Source organism: Melozone crissalis, unplaced genomic scaffold (genome assembly GCF_028551555.1).
Source record: "Melozone crissalis strain CALT ecotype California unplaced genomic scaffold, PUWL_Pcris_2 ptg000004l_1, whole genome shotgun sequence".
NCBI classification, from domain to species: domain Eukaryota; kingdom Metazoa; phylum Chordata; class Aves; order Passeriformes; family Passerellidae; genus Melozone; species Melozone crissalis.
In genome coordinates this window covers 25,824,789-25,850,985 of record NW_026535782.1, presented here as the reverse complement: position 1 = coordinate 25,850,985, position 26,197 = coordinate 25,824,789, and the positions used below count along the sequence as shown (strand labels likewise).

The following is a 26,197-nucleotide window of genomic DNA, read 5'->3' as shown; positions in this document are numbered from 1 at the left end:
ATTAATATTTTTATAAAAATCATAGCAGACCATTTTTTAGAAGTTTCATAGAGCACACTTTCCTCTGAGAGCAAAAATATGCACTAGGATCAGATAATTTTTCAATATTATTATTACAAGTAGTCATTAACCTAAAATTACAGTCAGTTAAAATATCTCAATAGCTGATCTGTGCAAGATGTATGAATTTAAATTAAGCATTTTCCCATAGACTTGAGAGGGAGAAGAGGCATAGGCACAGACTCAAAATGTATAAGCTTGTGTTTTAAATTTGTAACTATTTAATTGCTTATGAAATATGAATTAAATTTCCAAATCCACTTTCTTTTTCCCTTAGGCTCCTGATATAAATTTAAAAGTCTAATATATCACCCAGATGGAGATTTTGCTATTGAGATCAGACCTTCCAAAGAGTTGTGATCAGCAATAGAAATAAACCAGCATGATTTAGGTGTTGTGTGAATTGTCTGCAGTTTTATTCCTTTCAGAGAGGGTTGCTGCAAGTCAAGATGAGGAACCTGTGGTAGGGCTTTGTCCATACCCATTATTGAGTAGAAATTGAGTATTTCAGATAGCAAGGCTTTTATCAGAGATTATCTTTGAAGAATATATGTTACCCTGGGAAGAATTAGCCCAAAAATTATAACCTCTAATACAAAAGAAAGTTGTCTGCAGATGACTTCCATCTGAAAAATGTGACAGCTGTCAAACATGCAACAAAGTTAAATTGCTATCTCATGCCTGAAGCAAGCATCAGTTTCTTTAAGTTCCAAGCTCCTGTTAAGCACAGCAAAAGTCAAGAGAAGATAGCCATAAGGGGAGCAGGTTGTAAAAATCTAGGATCTGTATATCTGAAGAACCACAAGCTTCAGGAAATATTTTGAAATGTGTAAGTTGTGATTGATAAACGACGGGATGATCATTCCCAATGCCCATCCTTGTCCCCTGCCTTGCCTGCTCCATTGCAGTCTCTTCCCATTGACTCTCTAGAGCAAAGCCCCTCTTTCATGCCCTTTGTAATTTGAAATGCTCCATTTTTTGTCTCACAAGGTGGGCATGAAGTACACATGCATTATTAAAGACAAGATCCAGGTTAAGGTGTGCTAATGTGTCATGGCTCTTCCTGTGGGTGTCTAGAGCTGGATTTATGTGTGTGCTGTTTATGATAGATCACTCACTGAATATAGGGAAAAAAGCAACTCTGGCGTGGAACATATGAATGGGACCACCATCCCTGGTGAGCTATTCTGCACTCCAGTTTGGCTTCGAGAAGGTCTTGGCTGTAATAGAGTCCAGTATGGGATCTGAAACTTAAAGAAAGATGTTGACCATATGGACAGGATCCAGAGAAAAATAAGCCTTATTTCACATCACTGCAGAGAAAGACAGAATAAAGTGATCTTGATCTCTGTGGATAGCAACAGGCTTAAGCCTCAGCAAGGGTGTTTTAGTTTAGACCCAAGGGAAACATCTGAATGACTAGAAAGGATTACTTTAATAGACTGTGGAATCTTGATCAGCGGAGATTTGAAAATGTGGGGCAGATAAATGTATCTCTGAAATGCCTTAGGTGCAGTTGATCCTGTCTTAGGACAAGAATGAAGTCTGGATGGCTTCAGAGAGTCCCCTCTTTCATGTGCTTTTGTTGTTCATCTGGGGCTGGATCCAGCTCCATTTGACTCCAGTGCCTGAAGAAGGGGAAAAGAAAAGGAGTAAGTGGAAAAGAGAAGTTCCTTTTAAAAAACATGCCACCTGTGCTGGAACAGGACAGAATATTTCAAGTCTGCTTCTCTTAGGCATTGTATCCCATTTTTACATTAACTTTTCAAGGCTTCTTGAAGACGCAGTTAACTTGAAGAACTTCTGTCCTTTGTGATGATGAGGATAAAAAAAGTTACTTTGCAAGAAGGGAATTTGAGTCTTGGTCCAGAGCTTGTTATTTTTAATTTCTGCCAGGCAGTACAAATCCAAATCTATCAGTAAAATATATCTCCCTGCTTTTGTTTTTGGTTTTGTTTTTAGTCTTGCAGAATGGTGGTCTTACAGCACTTTTGTAGCAGCTTCAAACACACTCTTCATTAAAGCTATGTTAAACATGCTGTGATATCACCAACAAAAGCCTCTGTTCATAGCAAATTATTAGAATTTCCCTAGAGTCCTGCTGATAATAGCATCTGTTGATACAAATTAAAATCATTCTATGATTAATTACTGTGAATTTGCAGATAGGTTTTTCAGTAGCTAAAATGCCCATTGACTCCTAAAGTTCATGCAGGGATGGAGGACATATGACAGATCCAGCAAGAAGTTATCTTGGAGGAGGATGGGGGAAGAGAAGGCAAGAAACTTAAATTCCACAGTCCCTGCAAAGTATGAAATGACAGCTCATACCCAAAAATGTCCCTGGCAAGAAGAAAACCTTTAGCCTGAGGGGACTTTAGGTGTGGCTTTCTGCTTTGCAGGGCTGTTCAGGGGGATAAAAACAAGGGAAGAGGAGGAGCTGGGGTAAAGTAAGGGACGAACACCACGTGGGGGTGTTGGTGCTCCCCATGGCACAAGGCTCTGGTGTTTTCACAGCAGCCCCACAATGCACCATCCACATTACAGAGAAAATGGTGCTACTGCTTCAGCCACTGCCCTTGTGTCCAGCTTCTCTCAACTGCTGCCCAGCACAGCTACCAAACCTACTAGGGAGTGTGATTTCATTCTGGTCACAGCAGGGCTGATACACCCCTAAACCCAAGCCAAGAAAAATGCAGAGAGCAGGAAAGCAACCCAAACCCTTTCTCCTGTTTTGAGACTGGTCTGATCAGGCATACCTTTTCACACTGGCAATTTAAACAGGAGCTCAGCAGCTTTCTGAAGGCAGCACCAACCAGTGCTGTGCCCCAGCACTGCTGTGCCTTGGCGTCCTCCTGTGAAATACCGACCATGTCCTCAGCCTGCTCTGAGCAGGACACTGAACTAGAGACTTTTCAAAGTCCCCTTCAATTCAAATGATTCTGCAATTCAGAAACATCAGGAAGGAATTCAGTGGCTGGTGCACACACAAGGATGCAACACATGGAACATTATTTGTACCAAGTCATTACAAAATTTTGGAACAGTTAATGTCCTTTCTATCAGCCAAGGTATGATAAAATCAGAGCATTTTGAATGAAAGGTGATACATGCTACAGCCTTAAAAACACGGGTTTGACTGTGCAACTGTAACTCTGCACAGTGGCACACCACTCACACAATTTACTTGCATGGGTCAGCACCCCTGATATGAGGGAGGACCAAAAAAAAATAAAAACCTAAAAAAAGCATGCCACTTACCCACAAAGAAGTCTCTGTCTTTATCTGTCAAATAGCTAAATTCACAGAACTATCTGTGAGGACTTATCTTCTGAATAACTGAAAAGCCTTCTCCCAACTGTTTCATCTTCTGTTTCCTGCTTTTTAATGACCACCTCATGGTTATGTAACTATAAGAACACTGCCTGCAAGCTCTTTCAGAAGGAGCCTTATTTGTGCTTCCTTAAAAGATTGCATTATAACTCTTATACTGAGCACTTCTGAGGTTAGGCTTTACTGGGTGGACCACTACCAGGCAGTCTGGAGCTTAAACTGACAATAGTCTTCATTCCCTTGATTGCAAGACACAACACCAATTGTTTGATTGAGGCCAGATCTTTGTACTTAAAGCAAAACTAAGCCATATCTTGTACTCAGATCCTGGCAGCTAAAGAATAGAGAGACAAAACACTAAGAATGAAAAAGTGACACCAGAAAAGGTGGCTAAATACCACAAATTTCCAGCTGACAAGCAGAAATGAAAAGGGCTGTTTATTTACAGAAGAAAAAGGTGGCTTCTGAGAATATTAACATAATGTCAAAATGGCGACAACTTTTAATCTGTAAGTACCAAATAGTAGGTAAGTGATCTCTCTAATGTGAAAAAAAAAATTAAAAATCACCAAAACCATCCTAGGAAGAGAACCTGCTTCATGCTTGTAGAAATGGGAGGATAGTGTTTTTTCTCATCACATCACCTCTCCTCCACAGGTAACTTTGTACAAGGACTCTGATGGAGAAGACTTTGGGTTCAGTGTCTCAGATGGTTTATTGGAAAAAGGAGTGTATGTTAAAAACATTCGACCAGCTGGCCCTGGTGATCTGGGAGGTTTAAAACCATATGACAGACTTCTACAGGTAATGTTTCTGGCACTGTGCAGGTCTAGCATGAAGGGACATGACATACAGATCACTTTTATGACCACACTGTGGGTATTTGGGTATGTGTCTTTGGAGATGTGATTGTAGAAAACTGTACTTTTTCAGTTTTGTTACTTGGAACAGCCCTGTAATCTACGTTGCTTATTAAATAATGAGTACCACTGTTTGTTTGTATTTCTGCTGGGAAGGGATGTGTGTAGGGGGATCAAGAAGGACAAATGACCATAATTGCTCTGCACCACAGGCTGTGCTGCGTAGATTTCTGAGATTTCTTTTCTTGGCAAGAAAAGGCAGCACTTCATGGAGCTTTGGACTTTTATGCAGTGGCACTAAAGCTAGATTTTCCTGTGCAGTCAGGTTTATAGCAACAAATTCTTTCAGAATGCTAGGTATTTTAGAACTCCAAAGGAGACATACAAATGCTCACTAGGAAGCTGCAATTTCCCACATCATTTCCAGACAGATTTTTCTTTCTTGCTTTTCTTGATACAAACCTGAGAATTATTTCTGTGTTTAATCCAAGTGCTTACTGATGTCACTGGAATAATGTAATACTTACTCAGCACCACACTTTTCACGGTGCCAAGTTGGACTATGATGAAAAAGCCAAATTATTTCTCAACTAGCCTAATAAATTTATATATATTAGGTAAAACCAGAGAGGACTTGAACTGAATTGAAATTACAGATGTGTTCTACTGCATTTTAAGTGACAAACACCATGAAAAACTATGTGCTGTTAAATGTCATTATTGGAGTGAGCATTGTGAAAGCTGGCAACAGCCAGCACCAGTCTAAATATCCCCACCTCTGTTACATTCTCTTTAAAAGTGAGTAGAAAACTTAATTGATGTCTTCAGACCAGACATCACAGTTAAAAAGTCTTACGCTGGCCGATTCTCTACCTGGAATAGTTAAATCAAGCTCCATAGTCTCAAGAATAAATTGTTTCTCATCAATCAGGTAAACCACGTTCGCACCAGAGACTTTGACTGCTGTTTGGTTGTGCCCCTCATCGCAGAATCTGGCAATAAGCTGGAACTGGTCATTAGCAGGAACCCCCTGGCATCCCAGAAAGGAGGCTCAGACCAGCACCCTGCAGGGAGCGGGGAGTGGAGCGACCCCAGCGCCGCCTTCCTGCAGCAGAGCGCGCACAGCAGCGCCGGCACGGAGACACGGGACCCCACAAACACCTTATAGCAGGAACCACTGCGGCAGGACACCCGGCAACTACAGACAATTATGGTGCTAAATCCATGCAGGAGTGCTCTGAGATTGAGGCTCAGATGCTGTACAGCACTGAAAAGCACAGGAGGTCAGTTGGTCTGTCTCAAGGCTTCTATTAATCCACGGTTACTTTGGAAATAGTTTCATTCTTCATTAAGTCATTTTCCATTCTAAGCAATCTAGGATTAGTAACAGTAAAAAAAAAAAAAAAACACATAAGGGCCTTTTTTTTCCCCCAATAAGAAACTGGGGAGATGTTTTAAACATGATCTAAATGTTCTTCTCCCTTCAGCAACAGCAGCTGTTTGAGGGAAAAACATGGAGTTAACCTCTGTTAACAGTAGTGTCCAGGTTATGGTGTTTTTAAAAATCCTTTTATGAGGAAGGTGCTGCTGTCTGATGGACAAGGAAGAGTGTTTTACTGCACTGGGTTTTCCTTGCAAATGGCTACATCTCTGATTTTGGAAACCTTTATTCGCTGGCGAGAAGGGTGCACTCATTAGACATAGCAGGGTTTAGATGTTATAACAAAATGCTTGCAGGAAGCTGCAGTCTGCATTGAACATTGCTCCCCACTTCAGCAAACTTTGTTAGAACATTTGTTACTCCCTATGCAATGAAATATTTAATGGTATGTCTTGCAACCTGTGGGGATTTTTAAGCAGAGACTTTTTTAGTGGGATAAAACCTCTGACAAGGGATTACTGAAAAGAGTGGAACTGAAATGAGTTTAGACAAATTAGAAAGGTTTTTTTAAAAGAAAATGGCTTTTTTAAAATTATGTCAGTGGAGATTGATACAAAAGCTCTTTAATGATCCATAAACCTGTAAACTTGTACTGTCACACATGAGCTTTTTAAGTCAATCAGTTTCTTGAAGGAAGAAAGGTCCTATTTAATATGCTTTGTTTTCAGTCTTCTTTATGATTAACATTACCCCCTGCCACGCATTTTTAGAATATAAAATTGTAAATATATTTTACAAACACATCACACAAATTGTCTCCTCTCCCCTCTTCTCCCAAGCAATAAAATACTGCCAGTTGCTTTATATGCTCACCAGCAGCTGCATTGGTTTATTCTGGTATTCAAGTTGTTATTGGTAATTATTGTTATTGGTGAATATAAAGATACTGGATTTGTACATTTGTAGAGTCTCCATATCTAAGCAATCACCTTACAGAGTTGTTTCTGGTCAATTTAAACTGTTTAATGTATCCCTGTTGCTGTTTCCAATACATAAACAAGCTCACCTGCCCTGCACACACACGAGTAGCTCTGATTTCTATTTCAGCACTGCCAGAAAAGGTCAGAATGACATTATAGGCTGAATCATGTAAAAAAAAAAAAATCAACAAAACAAAAACTCCAAGGTTCATGAGTCACTTAAATATGTATTTTTATTTGTAACAAATAAGTATTAAACTGTAAAGTATTTTTGTACAAATTTAATACTTTAATAGCATGATATTTATCGTCTATGTTATGTTTTTTGAAATTCAAACTGTTGCAAATATTTGTATGGAAAAACTGTATAAATTGAAATAAACAGTGATTTGAAGACATTAAAAATGAGGTAGAGTTTTTCTACTTCATATTTTTCCCATTTTTTTCCCCACAGTTTTAGAAAAAAATACCATTTTTATATTTGTGGTATACTTTTTCCTACCATATGTGAAAAGAAAAAATTGTTGAAGGTAAGCAGGTTGTCCACATTTTAGTACAATGTGTCTGATGTTTGGTTGAACATTCAATTTATTAATTTCAAAACTGCAATGCAGCAAGTCCCAAAGCACACATGAGAAAGCTAAAAGTGGAATGTTATTTCAGCTCTGATTTGGAGTTTTGCTTTTCTTACCAAGATCATCATCAGCTATCATAATCAACTATTAGCTAAAGCAGCAATGGCAAGTTCTACATCATAGAAAAAGTTTTCTATGTCACTGATTGCAACTTTCTTGTTATGCCTATAACAAGATTAAAACCCATGATCCATCATCAAAGCTTCATGGCCACAAATCTGCCACATCAGAGAAACCTACACCCCTTTGTAAACTTTTTTTTTTTCTCAAGGAATCAACAGAATTGGCACATCAGTAAGAGCATCTCATCAATATCATAGCATTTGGAGATGGATAAATCTTGGTATGGACAACTAGGAGTCTTTAAACCAAAATACATCCTTGTGTATTTTTTAAGGGAACATCTGGAACCTTAAAGACCTGTAAGTTCAGTCTTCAGCAAAATGAAAGAATTACATGATTTCTGATGAGCAGTACACCAGGGAATCTATTAAAAATGGATCACTGAAAATTTAAGAGGCTCAGCATAAAATAAGCTGTTCTTCACAGAACATACAAAACCAAGAAATCCTTTAAAAGGCACCTGAACATTCAGGATCTCCATCCCAAAAATCTTCAACAGGTTCAATAAAGGTTCATACCAAGACCAAGTAATAATTGTCTGTTAGCTTTTGAAGAGTTTCCTGGGAATTTGCTGTCCCAATGAAAGATTCTTAAGTCTGGAAGATCCAAGTGGGGATTCTTCTACTGTTGTCTGTCAAAACAAAAAAAAGTTACCCAAGCTTGAAACAGAACTAAAATATATTAGCTTCTTCAAAACAGGCACTTTCTCCATGAGCTCAGAAATTAGATGTAATGAAAAAAAAAGCATCTGTTATCAGGTTTGACTTAATAAAAATCAATTTCAATTATTAAATTTTATATACATCTCTCACAGCACGTCACCTAAAAACTGACATTTGTGCACAAACCATAAGCTGATACAGGCTAAGCTGGCTAAGAGATCACTCTGAGAGTAAAAACACATATAAGTTTTCTACTATTGACCTTTTTTTCTGTATTAGCTATATATTACTCTGCAAAGACATCTGCCAAATTTGACTGCTTCACCAATTACTGGTCAACTTGAAAATTATTAAATAAATGTCAATCAAACAACCGTAACAGTGCCCTGGTGACTTGTGGTGGTGAAAGAGAGTGCAAAGGTTTGAACTTTCTCAGTAAGGAGATACTCACCAGGGGTATTTCTGTAGCATCCTCAGGTGCAGGGATTTGTCTTTTACATGGACTTTGCTGCAGACTGCCCACCTTCTCTTTACTGAGAGCTGATGACCCTTCCTGTATCATGAGGTCACTCTGTTCAGGTGGGTCAGGAGCACCTTGAGTAGCAGAAACAGACTGAGCCTCGAGCTCTTGATTTTGCCAGCACCTCTTCGGGGGAGAGGGCATTTGTTCGGGACAGTTGTTTGTTTCTGCAATTGCCTCTCTCAGAAACCTCTGCAAACGCGTTTTTCTGGCGATCTCCTTGCTCTTCACTGCTCTCCGCAGGTGCAGCTCCTCAGCCACGATGTAGACGCGGCAGCGCCCCCTGGTCACAGCCGTGTACACGTGCTGCCAGTGCTGCCGGCCCGCGTTGCCAACCACGTACACCACGGTCCTCTCCTCCGAGCCCTGCAACGCGGGAGAACTCTGATTCAAAGGCCGATCTCCAGGAAATAGTTAAAAAATTACAGGAGTGAGGAAGTTGGAGGCAACTGGGGACACTCTCGAGAATATTTTCTATCCTGCATTCAAGGAATTCTAGTTTCAAGAAAAGTTTCTGATTTTTTCATGAGAGAATAGAGTGCATTAGCTCAGCTAACAGCTGCTGTGGTTTTACCTGGAATGTGTGAATAGTTCTGGCCCAGGCATGCCTGATGTGACACAGCTTCCTCAGTGCCGTGTAGCTCACAGTGAACGTGGAGCCGTCCGTGCTGCTGATGGTCAGCAAGCGCTGCTTATCAATTTCTACATCCTAAAGGAATAGCACAACACTCAGCAGTGAGCCTGGAGCAATGTCTGTACTTCCCTATTCTGGCTTGCCCTGAAATTACAACAGCTGCAAGGTCAACCAGCTCAAAGTTTCAGAAGACACTAAACCCAATAAATTGCTGTCTTTCCCTGACCACCTTGAAGGAAAACAGTTTTCACTGTTCAGGGCCTACGCCAACTACTGATACTTTCACTGCTCAACTCACTGAACCCAGCAAAAAACCCCAGTTTTTTGTTGCTGGTACTTTTAGGCCAGCTTGGTTTTCTTCCGGGGCAAACTTCAGCTGTAACATTACTCTTTACTTCAGACCATGTTAAACATTATCTATTTCAATTACAGTACATTTGAGTAGTTACAGACTGTATCTACACTGAACACAATCACACCAAGTGAAACACATTGTACCAAAAACCCAGAATAGAGGGTTTTTTAACTTTCTACCATACCTTGCCTCTTCCATGCCTTTTAGACAACTGTTTAGCAAAACTAAGTATGTATTAGGGGCCAAATTTTAAAATAGTCAATTGTTTTGTTCTGGGGATTTAGGAAGCACTGAATCACTTCCCACCAGGTTTTCTTTGTGCAAGTTCTTGCTGCCAGGACTCACCTCTGTTATGAAAAATATATCTCCATTGCAGAGTCGTTTGCCCTCCTCATTAGACTCTGCAGTGAGTGGGGTTTCTCCACGTCTGCATTCCTGGCCATTAGAACCCTCTCTGACACCACGGGTGGCCAAGAGATCCTTGAGATAAACATTTCGTGTGCTGGCAATCTTGTCCCCAGTTTGAAACAAAAATCTCTTCTTATGGTCTCTAGGTCAGAGAAAGAAAAAGGGAAAATGTATTTACAAAGTGTGCATTTACCATCTCTCAGTGTTTTTTCTCTTTCCATTCTCTATACTTGACCCAGATTAAAAACTTCAATAATATTCAAAATAGTTAGGGTAACACATTTGTTTCTTAAACTTTTGTAAAACAAATTGGTAAAAAAACAATAATATAAACCAGTAATACAGAGTAACACAAAAGTATTTCAGAATCTATTTAGAAATCATATAATGGCAAAAAAAATTTAACCTTGAGGGTTTTTTCATGTTGCTTTTATATGAATTTTGAATATTCAATAGTAACTTAAAATCTCAGAATTCACATAATGAATTTAAATGAAAAGCCGTTTACCACTATTCAAAATGAGATTAAAGAGCCCATCAAATAAAGTTTATTGTATGAATGATTTATAACATAATCAGATCTAGATGGACCATTGGAAGTTTTAAAATCTTATTTTATGGTGTTGGTCTGGCTATAACACTTTTAAAAACAAAATTAAATTGGTGACAGGAAAAATGCAAAACACTGGCTTACCTGGTTAAATGATCTGAGTAGTGTTGGCAGCAAAGTTCATTTATTAGATCACAATCTTGCCTAAATCATACACCACAAGAACATGAACAAAGTCATTATATACAAAACATACAATTACAAGCAATATCACATAAGCATTACTTTATAAATAATGGAAAAAGCCCTTTTTCTCTCTGATGCTCTTCCACCACCTATTAGAACAATTACTTATTCAGAGTTTAGAAGACAGAGCAGTAAAGGAACAGTTTTGTCTAAATAGCACAGAAAGCTTTTGCACTGTACACCTAGATTAGCTAGATTTGGTTTTAAGATGAAGAAAACTAAAGAAAAACTAAAACATGGACAGATTATTTTCTGTCTGTGGATATATTAAAATAGCAATAAGATTTATTTGCGTTTTAAAGACTTGGAATTTTAACTTTTAAATGCAACTCAAGTACCTATAAATATATTCCAGAAGAATCATACACAAAAATGACTAATAATAGTATTGTACCTGAATGCAGACTGGAGAAAAAAATTGATACCAGAGTTATTCAGCATTCCCAAATCACTTATTAGCTCACTGGGAACCTGTAAATAGTGCATGATTTTTACGTCCTGAGAAAATGTTCTTCACAATTAAAGGTGGAGTTTTTTCTTAAGTATCCTTTTGTGCAGAACTGAAGGTTATGGACTATTGGTGCTAGTGCACATTATGCCTTTTATCCCTTCAGCGTTCTGCAAAGCCATGCATACTATTCATGCTCCTGTGATTACTGACTTCCAGTCTTTCTCAAAGTGTGTTACAGCCCTACATCGCACCGTTCCTAGGTGATGAGTATTCCCGAATATCTAATAGTTTTATGCTATTGCCACTAGTCTCTCCAACTCAACACACTCAGCTATTTTTAGATTGTGGCTGCTAGCAAGGATTTTTTCAATGTCTTCCTGCACACTCCATTACCTTCTGAAAGCAATGAATTGTGATTGTTTGGCATCCTCCAATCCTGGCCCTTTTTTAAGTAACATCTTTATTGCAGTTTGTAAATCTGTTTTAAAAGATGTAAAAGGTAAGACATGAAAATATTCAGAATTTAAAAAAGGAAAATATAATTCAATATGAAATTGCCTTTGCTTATTTCTTGCTTTAATGACATCTCAACTTGTTTAAAACAAAACAAAAAAGAAACAACCCCCCCCAAAACTCCCACACAAAATGACACACCCCCAAAAGAAACAGAAATACACCATAAAACACCCAAGAAAGCATCATGCAGTTAGTCCACTATTAAAATCAGAGAAATAAGAGAGATATGGAAAGAAACAAATTCTTATTTCTGCGTTAAACAACAGCTGCATGGAGCATATTTCATGCAAAGTAAGTTTTTGCTACAGCACATTGAAGAGGTAAAGATTAAATATTTTCAAGCCACAGACCTATACACTTGGATTTCACAGAAGAAATCTAACTTCAGTATTCTGCTTGCTGAGTATTTTACTAGAGTAAGATAAGGTGATAATGTTCGTACCATTTTTTTTTCTGCATTCCCCTTGAAGTGTTTTGATGCATATAAAAGAGAGGCCACTCAATCCACTTACACCCAATAAATGTCAAAAAACCCCACTAAACAATGGCTCTAGCCCTGACCCCAAAACATTTTAAGAGACATACTGCCATCCCTTCTTAGAATTTTCCTAACTCCGTTCTACAGCTGGGAGCACGTTCCTGTCCAGCACACCATATTGTTAAGAGTCACTTTTTACTCAAATGATTCACCTCTGAATCAATTCTGAAAATCTCTTAAAGTTTGACAGCTCCACTACAATTTAAAAAGACAACCCCATTTGATTACAGTGGAGGAAGCTGTCCCCCATTTCAAAGTCTCACTGGTGAGTTGGAGCTCTACAGCCCATTCTTTGCACTTACAGGTCTTGCTGCGTGCACTTCTTAGAAGGCAAAAGACAAACTATGAATGTAGCATTTAAATTTATGCCACAAACAAAGCCAGATTAAAATTTTCCCAAAATTTTTGCTCCAGACAATAGTCTATGCTTTACCAAAGGGAAAATCAAGATCAGAAACTGACATACTCTGACAATTCCCGCCAGCAGGCAAAGCAATAAAAATAAATTTCTTCTCTGGGATTGGCATTGTCATTTCCTCATTCCAAGCAGAAACTTTCAGCACCTCATCAAATTCAGGAAGCTGCCGGTGAGAGATTCTGGAGCAGAGCATTGGAGGAAAAACAAAAAGTTATTTTCAGTTACAGAATTCCAGCATATCATCAGCTGCATCAGCCTGAAGTTCACCACCTAGAAATCTTTTGTCATCTACTCTATATTGCCTGAAAACTCTTTCCTCAGAGCGTAACTTGATTTCACATTGAAAAATTGGTAGTTTGTTCTCTAAACCCTCCATCACTGCAGCAGATACTTAGTATTACTCATACAGTTCTTCCCATGGGAGCAAAGTGGATTGAAACAGAAGTGTTATCAAAAAATAAGTAAGAATGTTTGTGAAACACTTAGTGGTTCTGAACACCCTGCAAATGTTCAGAATATTCTCAAATTCAAATAATATCCAAACCTAGATTTTCTTCTTAGAGGTTTAAAAAAGAAATCAAGCACCGATAGGATAATTTCCAAAACAAAAGTAATGCAAATGCTGGAAACATTTAGACTCCTTAGCTATTGACAGAGAAAAAAAATACAAAGAACCTGTGATGTAATGGCCCTTGACATCTAAAGTCTCCAAGCAATTCAATCTGTTTTAGTTGTTGTCATTCTTACCAGCAATGTCTTTAAAACTTCATTTTTAGAAGATTTTGTCTTCTAAAATCGCAAGCCATTTTAGAAGGCATAAAGTCAGTTGTGCATTTACAACTCATTTGAAAGCAGAGTACCTGATAGCACAATAGTGAAACACATCCCATAAAATTCAAGAGCATTCCAACACACACTTTTTTTGTCCAATATATATGTCTGAAAAAATCTGTAGAGTTTTGTTGTTGTTGTTTTGGAGGGTTGTTTGCTTTTAAAACCAATGTTATGGATTTGGACTAAAAAAACTAACAGAAGCAATACTACAGAGTCAAATCTGGATGCAGGGCTATTTACATGGAAAAGGCCAGGCAAGAATTACAAGGATTCTTCACACGCACATCAGGATATCCTACCTTGACGCATTGTCTACAATTAGTTGTGATTCAGCTCTGTGGTTAGTTCGCAGTTCCACAGAAAAGCCTCTTGATTTTAGACCCTCAAAGATATCAGCTAACATGTTTCCTGGGTCTATGCTTGGTAGCTGTCTAGTGTCACCTAAACAGAATGCATGTTAGTCTTTGTGAGAAGGAATAACATATCATCAGCTGAAAACTGTCCTTAAAAAAATGAATACTTGTATGAACAAATACTCAAGTGTCTACATAGTAACATCCTTAATGCAATTCACATGAAATCAAACTTTCAAGAACCTAAGAAACTTTGGGAATAAGGCTGTAGTGTAGTTTTCTTATACTCCTCACCCAGTAATGCTTTACTAGCAAGGGTAAATCCTTCTGCCTGATCTGCACTGACAGTGATCACATCTTACTCAAACCCACTCTGAAAGCTACGTATTTAAAAACAAATGCCATAAATAGCGTGTCAAAAAGGAAACCTCTAAGAAAGCATAAAAAATTGACTTTACATTTCTTTGCTTTCCTTTCTAAATTAAAACAAGATGATCCTAGCATTTAGAATGGCATGAAAACTCCCTTCTAACATACAATTCATATGCTAACAACAGCTCCTTCACATTTAAGGAAATCAGAAAAGTTTTCCGTTTGCAAGATGTAATAACCTACCACATGGAAGTCAGAATAAGACAAAACACTGCTAAAACAGATAATGGAGATACTGATACTTTCATACTGACATTTGGGAAATTGTCTACCTCATTTGACCTTAAGAAATAGCAGAAGTATCCAAGTACAGAACAATGTAACATTTTAAGAGACTCAGTGTGAGCTTTGATACTTACACTGTATATTGGGCATTATGAAACATTGTACAATGCTAAATTTGCTGTTTCACTTACCTAGAATAATAAGCTTAGCAAGCTGAGCATGCTCACACAAGAGTTTCAAAACTAAACTAAGAATGCGTACAGACACCAAACTTCCTTCATCCACAACGAGAACCGTAACTGCAGAAAATTTCCACGGCTGTTCTTGGTCACTCCGCCTCCACGACTTAAAACTATAGATAATCTAGAAACAAATAAAGCAAGCTCTGACACTAATCAACTCTAAGCCATGTCATAAAAGTAGACAATGTGGTATCATCTGATGTATGTAGAGCTATTATCCAAAATTCTGAACTTACACCTGTAAAGACCCAGAAGACTCAATCATTTTGTCTTATTTTCTTCCTCAGTGAATGCATTTCTAGCTGAGATTAGCAACACTGACTTACATAAAAGCATAGTCTTTTTTTCCTGCAGAAATTGTTAAAGACACTAGGTCAGCGATTAGGTTGCTCAGTAACAGAACACCTCCTACTACAACTTGCTGTCATTAATAATACCCAAAATTGCATGGGGAAGGGGAACAGGCAACTAACTATCCAGTCCCCAAAGATAAAATAAACCAACAGTACTTTTTATGTTATTATAATTTCTACTTATATGGGTTACTATGTAACTCCAATGTCTTCTTGGCACTGTTGCTCCCTAGAACAAGACAGACTTGGCCTAAGTTTATTAACAAAGTTTGCTTTCTACATTTTTCTAAAAAAAAATTCCACAATACCTAACATTAATTAAGGAAACACTGTGCAAATGAGATTTCTCTCATTATTCAGCTCCAGGCTACTGATGTTTTCATGTATGTGCTGCTATGATTGCTAGGCAACAGGATCCTAGAAAACAGCTCTACCACCTAGAAATCATTTTTGCCTTCATTAAACTAAAATGCGGAACTGAGAAGCTGAAAAAACCAGATGCCCTAGAGAAGCACAAGTTTCAGATGTATATAAATAGTAAAGAAACCAAAGTTAGAAAATAATGTATTTCAAGTGACTGATTTATGATTCCCCCAAAACATAATGCTGATAAGCTGTACCCAAGCATTAACATTAATAACACTAATAGGCTACACATTTCTTAAGGGAAGTCCTATAACAAGCTGCTTTTCTTTTCTAAAACAAGAATGAACAGTGTCAAAATATGTTTCAGAACTCAATTAAAAAACAAAAAACAAAGAAGAAACAAAACCCAAAACAAACAAACCTTACCTGATGTAGTGTATATGCAGGAAGCTGTGTTTTTTCTCTCAAAAGACTTGTTGCCCTCCCTGTAGGTGCAGTGAATAGTACATTCAAATATTTTTTTTCATACATATTCTCTGGTTCCCAGTAGTGATCAAATGTATTCCATTCCTCAGATGCATCCCAGTCTCCTTCAAAGACCTTGGAAGCAGCTTCCACTTCTTTTTCCATTTGCTTTAAGTGACGAAAAAGGCAGCTAACTATTGTACTCTTCCCACAGCCTCCTTTTCCACTTATGATTGTGACAGGATTGGAACAAATTTTTTCTACAGCAATCACCTGATCTTTGTCTACCTCTGCTTTACTTTGGATACCAGACATAGAGCCCACCTCCTTTTCGGGAAAGTGATTTTCACCATTATGATTGTCTGGATTATTTTCCTCTATTTCATGTGCCTGGGTAATATTCATTTTGTTATCTACAGTTTCTCCTGGTGCCTCAGAAATGCTAAGTATCTTTTTGACATCCACATCCAGTTTCCATGTGTGTTTTGCCAGAAGGTCACCTACATACATTGCAATGTCTTTTTCAGATTTGTAAAGATGAGGCAGAAACACCAGCTTTTTCTCCCGTATCACTACATTCTGATCTTTCAAAAACTCAAGAGATTGCCAAACATGCTCGATGGACATGTGTTTGGATAGCAAACGAGCTAATTCATCTTGATCTTCATATGTGTGTCCCATTTGTCTGCAGCGTGTCTTGAGCTGATCATACAGAATCAATGCATTCTTCTGCAAGACAGGAATCTTCCGGAGGAGATGTTCACACTGACAGAAGGCAGCCCACGTTGCCTCACAGTAAGGAATGTTCAACTCCTTATACATAATCTTCTCCCCAAAAAGAGTAAAAGCAAACATAGATTTATTGCAGAAGATGTTAGCCTCTGCTAAACAACATTCCTCCTAGTAAATACAAATTGCAATTCAGAAGGTGGACGTTTGCAAAAATTTGCATATTTTTCATAAAGTAAAATACTTAAAAGTAAGCTGCAATAAGTCCTCTTACTTACCCATCTATATGAAACAGAAACTTTAAAAATAAAAAACCTGGCAAAAAGGCACTAGGGAAAAACTCGTGCACACCAAATACAACATTTTCATGTAAATGTACACAAACTGTAGAAGCAGTGCACAGGAAAGCCAGTAGCCAGAATACTGTACCTAATTCTGAATGTATTCAAGAAATATGCCACCTCTACAGACACTACCACAAAATAGTGAAAGATTGAGATGTGCAAAACAGACGAACTACTGAGAGCAAGAAAAATTAATTGTACTTGCTCAATTGTAAGAGAAAAAGCTAAAGAAAGTCTTCAAGCAATAAAAAACTGCAGTGAGAATGCAGGTCCTTGAAGCAAGAGAGCAGCAAGTCCATATTGCATAAGGAACAGTCAAACTGGACATCAGGAAAATCTTTTCAAAGGAAATTACATGAAACACTGGAATATATTGGCTACCCTGCTGAATCTCTGAAATTAGATTAAGGCAAGTCAGAACCTCCATCAGTAAAGCACTGGAGGCCTAAAGAAGGAAAACCAACCACATTTGTGAACACCTAATGCTCTCATGTAAGGTCCAGGACTGCTAAGGTGAGGTGCAGCAGCAAAGCTACGGCAAGCGCAGCAAAGGAAAACAGGAAGGTAAGCAGCCACTGCAAATTCCATTGCAAAAAACAAAATACTGGACCAGATGATCTCTTACAGAGAAACTTATCAACCTTACTATGAAAGCATAGATACTGTTCTATACATCAGGAACAAAAGTCTCACTTACCGGTATAAAACTGAAGAGTTGAGGATTTTAAATTAGCTAACTTTTGGCCCAATTACCTCAAGCACTTTATTTTCTGTCTCTTGTAGAAAATACTAAACAAATGGTTGTAACAAAACCACTTTCTAAAATCTTCTGAGATTAATTAATTCTAGACCAAAGGGAAGAACAAAACCCTTTGCTAAAACTGAGTCCTGTACACCATCCATTTCCAAACAAGCTACGCTCAGCCCCTACAAATGCCCATTCAATCAAGTGAACCCAGCTAGCGCACCTCAACTGCAGCACACACCATATTCTTACCATACATAACATTACTTACCCTGCTGAATCCAAGTTTCCATGGCTCATCCTTTAGTATCTCATCCAGTTTTGTTCCCATCTCATCAGCCACCTCCTCATCATCCACATCAGCCTCTCCTTCCCAACATATCTTATCTAACAGACCGCAAAAGTGGCGTGGCAGAAGAACTGGCAAGAACTCCAGTATCCTTGGAAAGGCCAGAGCTCCCAATACTGCCTTTCCTGCAACTGCACACACCATAAACACAGGAATTTTTATCTCATGTACAAAGACTGTTGCAAAGAAATTTACACTGACTCTGGCTTCATCCTTCTGCTTTCATTATATCCAAGACATTACAAATTCCTCTCATTTTCTTAGCTTTCGTAACACTTTTCAAATTTCTTTAAAGTCTGTTCTCCCTGAACTGCCTTAAGAAAAAAAACAAGGTAAACAGATGACATAAAATCAGCAACTAAATGTATTCACTTGGAAAATATGTACTATTCACTTGGTTTAAATTGCATACTCAACAGCATTTTGTAGAAAGTCAGTTCAGACCTCACCATGCCTGCCTCTTACCTAGAAGTAATTTTCATACAGATGTACAAAGAACATTTCAAATTCAAAATATAAAAAGAGACTTCTATATTTGTAGTATCAGATCAGTAGAAGAATTTACCAAAAAAGTGCTCTCCACTGACTCTCTCAATGACCCCAATATAAAGCTATCACTTTCCCTGTTTACATCAGTCATGGGCTAAGAGTGAGGAATAATGAAACTGACTTGCTCTATATTTTGCTTTACAAAGGTAATTTCAGAAGAAAGAAAAACAAATTTAAAAAGAAAGTGAGACTTCCAGAATATTTAGCTCTCAGAAAAAAATAGGCTATTTTTAATTAAGTGTTAAGGAAAAGTTAAACCACTAATTTTTCTCAACTACTTTTTCAGATCACTGTCTTATCCTCATAAAGCCAAACCTTTTCCCTTTTAAGCAAGTACTTAATTTACACATAAATCATCAATACACACTATTTCCACACATAAAAAAATACCATGAAGGCTTGAAGAACCAACTACTTAAGGCCATAACAATTAACGACAACCAAAAGAATTTACAATACTAACAGTAGCAACTGGGGTGGGGGGAGGGTCTATATTGCTCAATGATAAAGATTAACACTTAAAACGTAGCAAATTAAAGCTAGATACTACGAAAAAAAATCACCAACTACAAAAAGGTGAAGAGCAGGCACACTGTGCAATCTTTTCCATCATTACGAAATGAGAACAAAATGCCTGAAAGCCTACAGAACACTCCCCTCCCCTTACAAACGGGGTTTGAAGTACAGTCAGTTCAACTCTAGCAGAGGCCCTGAATTATGCTGTTACACACAGTTTGACATCCCAAAGTGATGTCACCTCCATCATCTGACCTGACACTGCCCAGTAAGGAGGTACTGGAAAACTCTGCTTGCTTACACCTAACAGCAGATAGACCCAACCTGTGTGTACAGGTCATGGAAACAGACCATCAGAGCACACCAGAGCTCTGAGGCCACACCTCAGACACACCAACTTTCTCATATTTCAGTGTTTTGCCTCAGACCAGCTGTCTGGTCCCACAGAGTGAATGCCCTTTATGGACTGGAGTACCTCAGGAATGCAGGTGGAACACCTTGTTTGGGTTTCATCCAGCAGGGATACTCAGTCAGTACTCTCAGAGATTGCACCACAGCGAGGACAAGGGGGATGTCAGCTTCAAAAGCACACTCCTGATCCAATCTCTAACACTCACACTCATGTAATCACACCAACGCTGCCCACAACAGTACCCTCAGCAGTCTAAAGTGGGGACACTCCAATGCTTCCACAGTCTGTTCCCAGCCATACCAATTTGCTGACAGTGGGATCCAAACACACCTAGATAAACTATTTAGTGCAGCTGGTTAGGACTAGACTGAACTCCTTCATTGATCCCTGTTCTACAGAGAAGCACCTATACTACTTCTGAACATGTGCCAGCCCTAAAAAGCCATCGCCACCGTGCCTAAGTAGTGATGAACCCATTTTTCAATGAGCCTTGTTACAGCTGAATAAACTACAGGAAGCACCAGTGTCTTTGCATGCTAGAATCACAGAAGAATAAAATAGTTTGGGTTGGACCTTAAAGATCAACTAGCTCCAAACCCCTGCCACTGCCAGGGACACCTTCCACGAGACCAGGCTGCTCAGAGCCCCATCCAACCTGGCATTAAGCACTTCCAGTGATGGGGAATCCCTGGCACATACAATTCTACTTGGCCTACAGAATTCAGCAAAGTCCTTCTGTATGCCTATCTTTAAGTGATAAATTGTCCTGCTGTCCTGACATATTTTAAAATAAAAAAATCATTTGAATACACATTTCAAATGAATACATGTTAGTTTGAATGCTGTATAAGAGAGAAAACTCCTTAGATTATAAAACAATTGGAACAGTACAGGATATACCTACATGATTTTGAAACATAATGGAAGATGTTGTAATCCTTGGTATCGCTTTTGATCCCTCTTGGCTGTAGCTGTGAAACTTGGAACTGTTTTAGTTTTCCTTCGAGGTTGCTAAAACTCAGCACAGACTCCATAGGGAGCCAGGCAAAAAATTTTTCTTTCCAATCATCAGGAACACAACACTCCTTAAGAAAGAGTGAAAATACTTGTCGGTTGTTTTCTTCTACATCAGTCTGCAGAAAATACGATGGATATCCTTGCACAAAGTACTTCGACCCCATTTTTTTAGCTTTAACATTAACTTTCCACCAAGGGCCAACTAATGGAAAACGTCCAACCACTTCATACTCCTTTTTGGAGCCACATTCCTGTATAATAACTGAATCATTAAAAAAAAAAACACAAATCCAGTGTTACTTGGCAGTCATAAAAATTAAAACTTTGTGTTGATTAAGAGTATTGTTGGTTCAATACTTGTTTTTGGTCTTTTCTGTAAGTTACAGTAGTAATAGTAAAGCAGGGGTTTCTATAAACTCCTGATGCCGGTCTCTCCACTAATATTTAAAAAAGAAAGTGAAACCAAACTCAGAAACAAGCACTAAAACTTCTTCTCTAAGCATGAGGAATAAATCTTGCCTATGAATTTATTACACTAATGAAATACACATGGTATAATATTATGGCTTACTATTTATTCCACCTCAAGTTAATAGCTGAATTTGAAACAGTTTTATCACAAAGTATGCTAGCACAATGCCTACATAATCTTCAGATACATTTGTATGCCAAATATTTCCCATGACTGGAACCACCAAAATTATAAGGAATTAATATATTGAATTCTTAAGACTTTGGATGACCTGGTTTGCCTCCTCTTTGCCTTCAAAAAAAATAAAAATTAAAAAATACACCATTCCCTGTTCGGCAACTGGGAACCAATTGCTATGACCAGAACAAAGTGGGCACCTATGTTCGGCAGGGCCTCTTCCTCACCAGGACAGCTCTTAGGTCTGTAATAACTTACTCGTTTCTTCCTTGTTATTTAGCTCAGTTTAGCATTTTAAAAACAACTTGCAGATAAAATACTTTTTAGGCAGAGGTTGCTCCAACTTCACCTACTTTTCCAAGCTCTAAACAGAAAGTTGTAAGTCATTAACATCAAGTATCAACACGCTCGTATGTCATAAAAGAAAAAAAAATGTGCATGCTTTGTGTAGAGTTAATTTGAATGGGAAAACCTTATATTCTCTTACTGCTGCAATCCTGTGCCCGTAGAAAAGCAGAGATCACGCTTCCCTCGCACTACCTATTCATCGCCTACTTCGGATCCCAGTCCCTTCGCGTGTGATCAATTCCGGCAGTGGGGCAGGGCCGAGCCGGGACCGTCCCCAGGCGCACAGCACCGCGCCCGGGCGGGCAGGCCGGGGCCGGGGCCGCCTCCCCCACCGCCATTCATGCGACGCCGGCCCCGCTCGCCTCCCCGCGCCCTGCCCGGAGCCCGGAGCCCCGAGCTCCGCGCAGGGAGGGCACCGCGGCCCTGTCCACCCGGCCCGGCCCGGCCTGGCCCGCTCCCGCCTCCCCTCACCGCCCCGGCCCGCTCCCGCCGCCCCTCACCGGCGCGGCGCGGGGGCAGCACGGCCGGCAGCTCCGTGCCGGCGGCCTCCAGGAGCGCATCCTCCGCCAACAGCTCCTCGAAGTCCTCGTCGCTTTCCTCATCGTCGTCCGCCACCTCCCAGCGCGGCGGCGGCCGCAGGTTCCCCCAGAGCTCCAGGAGCGCGTCCCGCCGCCCGCCGGCCTCCGCCATGCCGCCCCCGCCGCAGCTCTGCCCGCCCCCGCGCAAGGGCGGGACGGCGCGCCCGGGTCGGGACAGTCCGCGGCGACGAGTCAATTTTTATTTTTTTTTTTTTTAACACTTCGGGACATAATTCTGTGTGTTTACATGACCCCTATCACAAAACTATCAGATCAAAACATCGCACTTCCAGTCTATCCGCTTGTGTTTCGCCCACGTGCCCCCAGAGTAGTTTAATGTTGTGTATAACTGGCAAACTCTTCTCCCGAAGGCCCTCATTGAAAACCACCTTTCCTTCCCTACACTGCAACCCTGGCAGTTGCTGCTCAGTCTTCACTTTTGCTCAACACCGGATCCTTGCCCTTTCTGAAACCTTATGACAGTTCATTGATGCAATACCAAGCTTTCTCATGTTCAGTATTGAACTCTCACTGAAGACCCCAGAAATCCTGCTGTTCAGACATGAAAGCAAGTCTTTCTACAATCTGTTTTAAACAGATTTTCACTCATTAGTAATTAGCAGGTTAATATTTGCCATGTTGTTACATAGCTTTATTTTTCAGCAAAATTTTGCAGTTGTATTTTTGCATGTTCACGCTGCTAGCAAGCATATGTTTTCATCAATGAATTAAGTTTTGTAAGATTTATTTTTCTAAAAAAAAATAATTTTGCTGACTCCTGTATTTTGATCTACCCTGTCTTTGTTTTTTTTAACTATTTTCTTCCAACTTCTTCATTTTGTTCTATATTTTCACACAGTGCATTGAAGGCCTCTGTGGATGTCTCCTTGCTGCATCAGAGTACTGGCAAGCAAGTTAAAGGAGACACAAGAGCAGCAGGTGCTGGCGCATTATTCTGATTGAGATTAAATAACTGGGTGGTTTCACACCCCAAAAGACCAAAATGCAACACAGAAATGCCCCCAATGCTACATTAAATTCTTGCAGCAAATAATTTGCCCAGCTTCTGAGAAGCTGTCAGCAGCACAGACATACCCTGCGGAACAGTAGCATAGGTTGTTTGTATGTGTGTTTAGAACAAGTGATGTATAATAAAATAGATCAACATGCAACAATTACTTTTGGTCTAACCTGAAAGAAACACAATTCTTTTCCACATTGTTTCATGACTCCTTCCCACGCATGATCCAGGAGGCCTTCCACCCACAGGACTACCCTACAAAGAATGTCCCCCTCTTTGCCACCTTCCTCCTTACAAAACTGATGGGCCTTCAGCTCTCTCACACAGAAGAATGGGACTTTGTCCTGGCATGGTTCTCTGCCACCTCTCCATCCCTGGGATTACCTACATCACTGTGTCAAAGTAATACCTATAACGTGACAGAGGCGTGTAAATACTGCTGTTATTGTGTTAAAACCCAGGTGCAAGTCTCATGCACACATAAGAATATTGAAATAGTTGTTTTCAGTTCTTATGTGAGAAATATTGGGGTTCTTTCTCCATCTTAATTCACAGAAAATGAAGTTACTACTTGACATGGCAGGCTGAAAACACATGGCCTATAAAAGGGAGACATGAGAGGAGATGGAAACATTGATGTTAATTTTAAAAATTTAAAGCATTAGTTTACTGAAGTGTTAAATGGTGTTAGGCAATCATACATTTGACTCAGTGCTTTAAGATACTTTTTCCTTATGAAACATCATTTCACATTTAACTATGTATTTGTCTAAGTGAAACTGGATATCTGACTGCCCCAGTCTATTCTGAAAATACAAATGTAATACTATATTCATCAAGGCTGACTGGAATTTTGTAGTCTTTCCACAATCCATACTTTATATGCTGAATTTCTGTATGATGCCTTACATTTACATTTCTCCTTATCATCCAGTCAAATGCATCCTGATGATGAATGGCTTTCTATGTGCCAGCTTTATTAGGTAAGGCTTGATTTTCAAAAATATGACTATTTGCCACTCATGTGAAGTCAGATTGGTTTTCTAGAGATTGGTGAGGATTAGATTATTTTTTTGAATATTTGAGACTAAATGTTTTGCTTCTTTCAAGAAAGGAAATGAAAGCTTGTGATTTCAATGAGGATAACTGGTCAAGCTTCAGTCCTTTTCCCTGCACTTCGTGTTATCCCATTCACTTTTATTGTTTTCACTTCATTTCAGAATTTTCTCTTTTTTTTTTTAGAATTTCATTTCTTTAATTTCTTCTTCTGTGTTTGTTTACCTTTCTTCCCTGATTTTGAGATTTCAGTGTAAAGAATTTTGGCAACTCTCAGTCCTTTTCACTGCATCTCATTTCACCTCAGTATATTTTGTTGTAGTCGCTCCATTTCCAAATTTCCTTTTTTTTAATTCCATTTTATTTTATCATATCTCCTTTCCAGAATAGTTGTTACACTTTGTTCTTTGATTTCAAGATTTCATTTCCTTCCCTCTCACAAAGATTTTAAACCATACTTTGAAAAATACTTGGAAATCTTAGAGGGACTTTGGGGACTAGCTTATTCTCCATCATGTCTCACTTCAAATATCACCCTAAAATCCAACAATGTACAGTAAACACCAACATGCTTTGATAGCCCTTTGATTTTACTTTCCAGTGCATCATGACATCACTGTCATGATAATTCATGATTCTTAAAGTATAATCTGTCATGCCACTACAGAAGTTAGTGTTGCTCTTCTGTGTGTGGAGAAAAAATCTGTTTATAAATTTGAACAAAATATTGATGCATTCAGTGAAAAAGAAATGCAAATCCCTGAAAAGCAAACTCATGATGAACAAGGAGAGATAATTTGCTCTTTTACTGCTTAGTGTCTTGTCCCACAGTAGCAAGTGTGTCTTGTCCCATATTGTTTTCATTTAATAAGAAGTATGCCCATATAAATCTCCCTCTTTTAAAAAGGTGTGTGCAATCCTGGAAACAATTTTCAGAACATTCTGACAGGTACCATTTATACACTGAAGGGTTATATGTATGCCAGCCTCCAGATTTGAATAAGACTTGGTACATTTTTTAGTGTTTCCCCACACCAGACACCCTCTTTCACAGGATGTCTAGCAGTTCATCTTCAAATCTGACTAGGGCTGGGAGTAGGGGGGGCATTCCCAAATTTGCCTGCATATCCACTGCTTCCTGATCTGTGCTGGGATTAAAGACATTCCTGTCTGCCAAAATCAACAATAAATCTAAGTTTGCCATCTGAGCAGCAACTGGAAGTCCTCAGAGGGTGAAATTAGGTGATGTATCCAGCGCAGCAGGAGGCAGGAGTAGCAGAGGAAGGGTTAAACTCTAATTCCTCTTGAGATGGAAAGGGTTTGGTTTTACCCTGTGGTCTTTCAGGGTGTCATAGAGCAATCATGTCCACAGAAATACTTTTCAGGAAGTGAGGCTCTGGAGGACAGCAGGGCAGCCTAGCTGCCTTTTGAGGTGTTACACTGAAGTGCTGCACCCAGACAGCAGTGAGCTGTCCTTGCTGCTAGCTACGAGCCTCCTGGAGCACAAGGCCCACAAGTGGTCAGCTACCACCAGCCTGACTTGATAGTGGAACGTGGCGATTTTTGTGATCTAGGATCCCATAAACAGGTGTCAACATATGGAAGATTTCAGAGGGTGGTGGCTAGTGAAAAAGGGCTGTAAAATGACTGCAGATTAATTAGCACTTTTACTTACCAGAGTTTCTTGTGTGAAATCTCTTCACAGCTGGGTGACATTTCTATAGATGAGGGAAAAAGTGCTAATTCCACTGACATGGCTTTTTCCCTAGACAGTCTATTTCAGAAGATGTCAAACATGCCATGAATGAGATATATATGTCTCACAATCCTCATTACGAATCAGACTGGTAGAACTTGAGACATATAAACATTCAAAATCTTTAAAAAGTGAGAGTTGTTATAAGAGCATAAATTGCAGCATGCTTAACCATAGTCGAGAAGAGG

At 39.2% G+C, this 26,197-nt stretch overlaps 2 protein-coding genes across 11 annotated transcripts in view; one reads left to right on the top strand and one right to left on the bottom strand.

Moving 5' to 3' along the window:
* Positions 1-7,439, top strand: part of GRIP1 (glutamate receptor interacting protein 1) — a 307,729-nt gene extending 300,290 nt beyond the window's left edge. For all 10 annotated transcript variants that reach the window (XM_054270788.1, XM_054270762.1, XM_054270771.1 and 7 more), the window contains 2 exons: positions 4,051-4,197; positions 5,185-7,439. In XM_054270788.1, the coding sequence (XP_054126763.1) occupies positions 4,051-4,197; positions 5,185-5,421 (384 nt within the window). In that variant the 3' untranslated portion in view covers positions 5,422-7,439. The remainder of the gene's footprint in view (positions 1-4,050; positions 4,198-5,184) is intronic.
* A 44-nt stretch (positions 7,440-7,483) lies between these two features.
* HELB (DNA helicase B) lies at positions 7,484-22,288 on the bottom strand. The gene is made up of 13 exons (XM_054273793.1): positions 22,099-22,288; positions 20,489-20,863; positions 18,030-18,238; positions 15,902-16,765; positions 14,706-14,877; positions 13,804-13,945; positions 12,719-12,849; positions 11,592-11,676; positions 10,646-10,705; positions 9,889-10,093; positions 9,129-9,263; positions 8,486-8,920; positions 7,484-8,003 (listed from the first exon to the last, which is right to left on the bottom strand). The coding sequence occupies exons 1-13, from the start codon at positions 22,286-22,288 to the stop codon at positions 7,914-7,916; spliced, it is 3,093 nt and encodes a 1,030-aa protein (XP_054129768.1). The 3' UTR covers positions 7,484-7,913.
* Positions 22,289-26,197: the final 3,909 nt, after the last annotated feature.

Coding starts and splice junctions, on each gene's coding strand:
- HELB (XM_054273793.1), bottom strand. CDS start 22,288: ATGGCGGAGGCCGGCGGGCGGCGGGACGCGCTCCTGGAGCTCTGGGGG. Junction 18,239..20,488: donor CCATTATGTTTCAAAATCAT/GTAGGTATATCC, acceptor TGGTGTGTGCAG/TTGCAGGAAAGGCAGTATTG. Junction 10,094..10,645: donor TACTCAGATCATTTAACCAG/GTAAGCCAGTGT, acceptor TCTCTGACCTAG/AGACCATAAGAAGAGATTTT.